The 8,638-nt window shown below is 32.5% G+C and overlaps 1 protein-coding gene across 1 annotated transcript in view; it reads right to left on the bottom strand.

The window, feature by feature from the left end:
* Positions 1-289: 289 nt before the first annotated feature.
* Positions 290-8,638, bottom strand: part of PI15 (peptidase inhibitor 15) — a 31,402-nt gene continuing 23,053 nt past the window's right edge. The window contains exon 6 of the mRNA XM_058699888.1: positions 290-6,276. Within this exon, the coding sequence (XP_058555871.1) occupies positions 6,141-6,276 (136 nt within the window). The 3' untranslated portion in view covers positions 290-6,140. The remainder of the gene's footprint in view (positions 6,277-8,638) is intronic.

Raw genomic sequence — 8,638 nt, 5'->3', positions numbered from 1 at the left:
CTTTTCTTCTCCCTCCATGGAAATGTCTTTTGTATTTTACTTCCAACTATTTTTTGGAAAAAAAGGAAAAGAAAGAAAGAAGGAAAGAACTAAGCAGGGAAAAGAAGAAAGGGGAAAAAAGGAAAAAAGAAGATTTTTGGTGTATTTCAGTGATGCATTAAAGGTATAATCGTTGTTGCTTTAGAAAAGTAGTTCCTAATACCTTACCAAAATTATCATGCCATCTAGTTCTAGATTTATTTTAAAAACTCTTGAAAATAAAAGAATTAGATATACTTTTAAAGCAAAATTATTAATTATAATATTTTATTGAAAGAATAAAAGTACAGCAGAGCTCACAAAGCTACAGTTGTTATGCTTTATAAGAACAGAGGTTTACACAGGTTTTATGTATGCACACATTCATGACATTATATCACAACATCAGAGCACCTTTCACTGCCACAGTGTTAGGAAGTGAATAAAACATCCAAATTAATCTTTTAAAAAATTTAAAACGATATAGTATATTTTAGGATTATGTACATGTTTGAAACATTTAGATGCTTTAAAAATGCATTATTTTCATATGTGCACCACAATTGCCTCCAATTCTCAAACTACTATGATACCAAAATTCTGTTTGTCAAATAACAAAACACAAGATCCCACGATCTATATCCAAGCACCAGTTAAAGTCAGCATTTAATTCTTCGTCAAACCAGAAACTTCTAACATGTGCAAAGTGAAGTGGGTATTTAAAAGAATCATTGAAATAATTAAGTGCCTCAAATTTTTTCTTGCTTTAATTACCTGATTATATTAGAGAAAAATGGGTGGGGGGGAATTGGATATTTTAGATTCATGTTTTTCTAACTGATGGAATCCTAGGCCTCTCAGAAGAAACTTCCCAGGCACTGGGGAAGGCTTGGGTATAAGCAGGTTCATTTTATGTGTAGCATATGTTAGAGTTTTATATATAATTGAGATCATAAAAAGTATTCTCTTGCTTTAAAATAAGTTTGAAAATACTAACATGGAAAACTGCTTCAAAATATATCTTATTTGGTTGTACTAACATAGTTTAAGAAATATTTCCGTCAAAACAGATCATCACAATTATGTGATACACACATATAATGTCAATGACATACCTCAACCAGAAGTTTACCTAAGAATTTTGTCTTCATTAATTATATCAGGTGATAAACTTCTAAGCTTTTATGTACATTTGTTAGACTACAAGGACTTTGAAGGGAATAATACAATTTTATCATTAGCTAAATACTATGACCAAAGAACACTATCAAATTTTAGACCAACAAGTAAAAATGGAGAGATAATCTAATTTTTTTAACATATCTCCTTTCAATCTTATGTACTATGCCAAATAAAAATAAACACTTCTGAAATGAGACACACTTATAATTTTGTTAATTTTAATTCTAATTGTATTTATGATGTAAACTAAATGAAAAATATACTTTAGCAATACTTAGTTAAAAAAAAAAAAAACACTTCGATAAGCACCTCAGAACTAAAATATCATTAAAAAACATTACTTAGGAAAGTGAATGCCAAGATATATTCTCTCTTTTATCCTCTTAGAAAATTATGTCAATAAAGGCAAGAATTTTCAAATGCTGTCAGATTTAAGAAGTATCCAAGAATTCTAATACTGTGCAACTTCAAATTTTTTTGAAGAAAACACTGGCTTTTTCTTGCAGGCCAAGCAGCCATCAAAAATTTATTTTCATAATCACCAGAGGGCGCCAGTGCCTACAGCATGGTTGATGTAGGTGTGATCTAACCCTTCAGGTGGTATTTGGACTTGGATGTGGCCAAGCTAAAAAAGGCCTTAAAAAGAAAATTGATAACCTCTAAAGATATGTATTTAAATTCTGTAAAATCTAAATAATGTTGGACTGTCAGACAAAAAAGAGTTCACTGGCCTATTTATGGGTAACAGGATTTTATTAATATATCTGAATCAGGAATTAAATGGATAATACTTTTAACAATGAATAAAAAGAGCATTACTGAAGCTATTAACACTAACAATTCATTTAGCACCATATATTTAGCACCAGAATCGATATTGCTAGTTCACACTTAATAAAAACTTTAACTAAAAAGAAATCTCAAAATTGTAGTAAGGATATGGTGGTTTAACAGATTTTCAGCACCATTAATGAGTGAATTGTTAAACTTCCTAAGGTTTTGATTGACTTCTCATAAGTCAAAATTATATCATGACATAATTTTTAAAAAGTCATTTTGCATGGGTTTAAATATGCCTTTCCCCACACATATAATGATACAAAAAAATATATATATATAGAGAGTCAAATATACTGTTAGACATTGATAAAAATCTAACTTTACTCTCCCTAAACACTTTGGTAGGTAAAAGCTTCCATTTATGTCTAGATTTGCATCCTATGATACTGAGGAACATAAGGAATGATGTTATACAAGGGGGAGAACATATACCACAGGCTGAGCATTACTTTCCTTCCTGGACACATTCAAATGATCTGTTTAGCGTCTATATTCATTTCATAAGCATTTCACAAAACACTTCAACTGGCCTAACTGTGTATTAGATTTGCTTAGGTGAATGTTATAAGTTGATTTAACACATGTGTTAATGAGAAAAATTCATGTTGTTTCAATTCAAATAGTTGGAATAAATTGTAGTAGTTGAACTTGCCTTAGTGTTTGGTCAGCTCTGTGCTGAAGTTGCACGGAGCTTCCAAAGGAACATTTCCACAAAGGTTTCAAGGGAACATTATGGCGCCACAGCCAAACGAAGCCAGTAGGGATCCCCTGAAGGACCACAGAAGTCCCAATCCTTAGGCTACTGAACAGAAACAAAAATGATAATAATAAAAACTGTTCCCACCACATTTGAAAAGCAGATTGAAAAGGTGATCTGTCCTCAACAGGGACATTAAGACTGTGCCTACACAAGTCCTCAAATACAATTCTATAAAGAAATCCATCAGAGTAACAGCTAAAATTGTCATTTTTCAGTCTTCTGATGACATGAAAGCCAAAAAAAAAATCTATATTGTGACAGAAATTTTTTACTTTTTTACTGAATAAAGGGTGATAAAAAATCTATACCATAGAGGATCAGAAGAATACATAGAATATGTAGGATGTAGAATATGTAGGATGCGACTTCTTTTGAATGAAATCATTTGAAATGAAAACCTCAATATTTACTATTTAAAGCTGCTCTTAAGAAATATCTTCTACCCAGACTCTTTCTGCCCCTGGGAATTACAGCGAGAAATAGCTCTCTTAGCACCACGGTTGAACGCTGTGAAAAATATGACACATGGTGTTGACACCAGCAAATTTTCATTTGCTTTAGCCTGGAAAATGAAACATTTCACATGGCTACTTTATATTACTAACTTTAAAAAGTACAGATAGCATAACAAAAATACCCGTTATATTTTCAGCTGAGTAGTTAAATTATAAATAAATGTCTAGCTCTAGTTGTGATTTGGAAAGGACTGTGGTATGAGTTATACATGCAGAGACCCTAGTCTTCATCTGGTTATGTTTGATGATTTATCTGGATTTTTGATGCATTCAGAGCTTTGTATTTAAGACATGTTTTTTTGTTTTAATAAAACATGGAAAGGTGGGACTCCTCTACACTGTTCTAGACTTTTTAGTTAATTCTAAAAATATATTCTTAGACACATTCATTAAACACTTACTGTATTATAGCCACTATACAAGAAACTGGGATGAACACAAAGAATCAGACAAAATTTCTGCCAAAGAGAAGCTCATAAGACTTAATTTTATCCCAAATAAGTTTCATAATGTTAATGATGCTTTTCATATTCATTAATTTCTATTAATATGGTAATTTTAGCCTCCTCGGAATCTCTGTGAAATGTGTAGCAAATATCATTATTCTTTTTCAGAACTGAGAAACCAAGCCACACAAGTAGTCCAGCAACAGAACTGGAACTAAGAACAGTCATCTTTGTTTAATAGTACTTTTGCTACTTCCGTAGAACTAATATAGGAAAATGAAGGATGGAAATACTTTCTAGATAAACCAAGTAAACATCCCACTAATTACTTTTTGCTCCAATTGCCCTTAGTTAGATAAAAGTTAGACTGGGGGCCGAGTCTTACAACTACTTCTGTTCTCCGTTTTAGTCTCCAAACATATTTATGTTTAGTAAAGTCTATATATGTGCCCACAAAAGCAGAATATTATGATATGAAAACATTTGGTCACCACATTCAATTTGTAAAAGGAATCAGGCCAATTGTTTGTCATCATGTAAACCTAAACTCCAGATGGTGGATTTTTCCCTCATTGAATGGATTTAATTAACTCATCTTTCAGTGCATCCACCCTAAGAAACTGCAAATGTGTAGAGAATTTTAAACAAGTAGCTTCCTTCTGTTATTTGCACTCTGGAACTAACGCTGTTTGCTTACTCTGTAACTCTATGGAAGCTTTACATAACTTGAATCTCTTTCTCTCCCTGTCTCTCTCACTCACTCACCCACACCACACACATAAAATTAATATAAGTGTCTTGACCCAGATGTTGACTTTTTCTCTCTAAAGCGGTTTCCTGAATGAGGAAACACCGCATTTCCAAAATCATATGAGTGAAATTTTCATAGTGACTTTGATTGGACTTCCACAATCAGACTTAATGGAGGACTGAAAATTATTCTTCTTCACAGACATAGAAATAAGATTTGGTAAGTAGTCCTTAGCTAACCATCTGAAGAGGGCTACTCTGCAAAGCCATAACTATGGTGTACGTGCAGGATCTTTAATGTGATGCTCAAAGGCTCGTGGTGATTGGATTGATTCTCACCAAATAATGACATAAAGAGACAGAAGTGTCCTGGCATCTCTCCAGTTTTTGTTTTTGTTTTTGTTTTTTTTCTGGCATCCTCTACCCTCTGCTGACGGGCCTCAAGATATGCTACACTCTCAGGATAGGCCCTTCTGAAGCTCTCTGCCTATATTTTTTTCTGCAGTAACTGTATTTCTGTGACTTCATACCTTAATTCTCTTGGGCTTTCTCAGAATTTTTTTCGCGTTTTGTTTTCTGTCTTCCAAAGTCACAACTATTTACTCTAATACAGTAATCCCTGGGCAGTTAATTCTTGTCCTGCCTCTTTTAGTTCCAAGCACTGTAGCTACATTTTCATGCTAATCAGAAGCCTCACATATTATACTGGGTGTCTTACCACCTATTCCCCCAACAGGTGAGCATGGTGGCATCTACTTCCTCAAGCTTACATTAAAATCAATTTTAAAAAAAACTGTAAATTTATAGCAAAATCATTAAACTGCATTATTTTCTGAATATTTTTGTGAGCTTCTTGAAGGCAGGAACTGTATCTCGTTATCTTTGCATTTTCAGAACATAACGAGCAGAGTGCCTTGCACACAGTAAGCACTCGACACATGATTAACTGATTCAATAAAAGTGATTAAACAAAAAGCATGATTTGACACTTACATAAGTTGAGCATATCCTTTGGTGAACCCAAATAAGACAAAATATACCTCCAGAATGAAATCTTGGGTGATCAATTAAATTATTATGTCCAGATATCACTGAGTATTATTTGCAATTTATCACTTTGTAGGAATTATAGAAATGGGTGCTGAAGATGTCCCACCACCTCATATATATTTCAGAATAGTGTTTTTAAAAATTTCCCTCAAGTTAACTACTAAATCACGTTATTGTCTGCGTTACATCATCTATTATATGTGTGTGCGTGTATATAAAGATACATATATGTATATATGTATATCTATATACACGCACACTACATATAAGTCAAGTATATATTTTATTCCTTACAAACATAACATAATTCCTTTGGAAAGCAAGTTTTGGGATTGGATGCATCAACTATGTCAATACTATATCTACAGTATTTTAATTTGGGCTTAGAGATCAGAAGATAGAAATGGATGTTTTGATTACTTCAAGATGAAGCAAACATACTAGACAAACACAAATTTATACAATGAATGATAAAAGGAAAACAAGATTATTATAAAATATGTATACTATGTGCAAAACTCAATATATATATATGCCTATTCCCAGAAACCATTCTATTTCCTGAAGGGAAAGGTAAGCTTATTTAAACCAGTATAGGTAGTTTGATGTTACTCCTGGAAAACAAAGATTGTCAGTACAAGATCCTCCATAACTTGGAGGGCAAGCTGAACATGGTACCCCTACTTTATATGGTGCTTCTCCAATCCAATTGCCCCTAGAAAGAAGGAAAAAAAACATGTAAGTGCTATATTCATGCCCATTTAGAACGATTTGATTGTCCTTAAGCACATGACCACATGTATTGACATGTAATGATCTTTTTTGAGAAGTTTAATCAGTTTAGGAGGGCACTGAAAATTGTATCCATTTCTTATTTCTTCAGCAATGTATTATTCTCTAAATCTCACTTTTTAAATCTTTCTCTCTGCAAAAATTAATATTATCTTAATTTACAGACTAGAAGTAAAGCACTACAATGAATAGTGACATAATTAATGTCAAGCAAGGCCCGATGCTTATTCAGTCACCACATCTGTCTCTGTCCTATAACTAACTGCCTTCTAGAGCACATTGGCAGGACATACTCCCATTTTTAAAACTCCCGCTAATGTTAAAGATGATAATATATACATGTTACTTAGTATTTTCTGGGAGGCTTAGAAATGATGAGGTGAGCAAGAAGTTGTCATAAGCACAAAAAATAGAGGTTCACAAGATTCGTTTCTAAAGTTGTAAAACATTTTAAGTTCTCAACATTTATAAAATAGATACAGAAAACTCCATTCTCATGGTAAGAGACTAAGGGCTCAGAGAAGCAATTAAAGGTGATTTCAAAACCTTTTGTCATGTGTAAACTCATAGCTTTCGTTCTTAGTAATACAGTTTGTTTTTTGATAAGGCTAAACAGACTAAATTGTTTTGTGTTAACCATATTTTTATCTGTATTGATAGCCATGATAATAGTAATACATTAAAGCCATCACTCATGACAGTTAAAAATAGCCATAATGCCTTACTGTTCATTTATGAAGAAAGTAATAGATTTATTTTCAGTAGCATGGTACCTAGAGTACTAAGAAATAGCAAGATAGCCAGCAATTTGAAGGAAATTGAATGGTCAGGAGAAAATTTGGTTGCCTGTCAATAGTAAAAATCAGGGTTGAAGATAAGACAACAGTAGGTAAGAGGCTAAAATATGAAACAGGTGGTTCTCATCTTCTTTAAGACCTAAAGAAGACCAAGCAGTGACCCTTAAAGTGTACCTACATAAACTATCTGCTGAAATCAGTCATTTAAAAATTCAGGCTTTGATCTATAAAATATTTATAGAGGAAAATTTATCTATAAACATAAAAAACATGCTGATTAGCTATTCATATTACAAAATGTCATCAGATTCCAAGAGTGTCCACCTCTGTTTAGTTCTTTCTATACTCTGCCCTCTGGATAAGCTTCCTCGAGTATAATTTGACAATGTCACATGCTTACCCAGAAGCACTCAAGAAGCTCGTGCTCTTATGAGTGTAGCTCACCCTTCTATCCTAATCTCTCCTATTTTATATTCATAATCTTATTTCCCTCTGTATCTTTACCCAAAGCTATAAATGTATATGGACCAAGCATATGCTATTTTGATTTCATATCTTTCTCTTTATTATACATACCTTTGGAAATTATATAGCACATATTTTTGGTAACATAAACTTAGAAATATAATTATATTGCATGTAAAAAGTATTACATATTACATTACAAACTTTTATATAAATCACAGATTTTTACCAAATAGAGGATAATTATATTCAATAGTAAATCAGTCAACTAATAAACGTATATTATTAATCCTTTTATTTTTTGTTTCCTATTCCATCTAATTAAATTCTCCCTCCCTGTCTCCTTCTCTCACTCCAACTCTCTCTCTCTCTCTCTCTCTCTCTCTCTTTCCCCCACTCCCCAAAAACAGGCATGAGATAACTTTATATTTGCATCAGAAAATTCACACTCAAATATTAGGAATTTACAACTTTCTTCATTGCCTAGGTTTCAAAATAGTGGTTCTTATTTATAACAAATAAAGCATATTAACACAATATATTAATCTCTTGTACCCATAAAACAATCAGATATCTCATCAGTAATACTAGAAAATTCTAAAAACAGAACAAACAATTGAAATACAAGTCTCTTTTACCATATGAGTACTACTTGGCCTATTTATGTCAGGAAGAAGGGTAAAGGATTAATAGGAAAATATAAAGTGTGAAACTGAAAATATCCAGCAAATGCACAATTTTAATGCTTTTGGTAATGCAGACACATTTTACTTTCCAAACCTTATTATTCTAATAATTGTGAAGGGGGACCATGGGGAAAATCACTATTTTTCTAACTTTGCAAAAACACTGCAACTGGCATACTACCATATAAATGAGTAATGCAGTTATTTGTGAAACGTTTTCTCATTCCCTCCCCATATTGGCAAAGTCAGAGAAAATCTTTGTTTGGAACTTACTTTGGAAGACACCAAGAGTGTCATAAATCCTTTGCACATTTTGGTATTTACTCCAAATGGGAAC

The sequence above is a fragment of the Neofelis nebulosa genome, chromosome 14 (assembly GCF_028018385.1).
Source record: "Neofelis nebulosa isolate mNeoNeb1 chromosome 14, mNeoNeb1.pri, whole genome shotgun sequence".
Classification (NCBI taxonomy): domain Eukaryota; kingdom Metazoa; phylum Chordata; class Mammalia; order Carnivora; family Felidae; genus Neofelis; species Neofelis nebulosa.
This window is presented reverse-complemented; position numbering and strand designations above follow the sequence as displayed.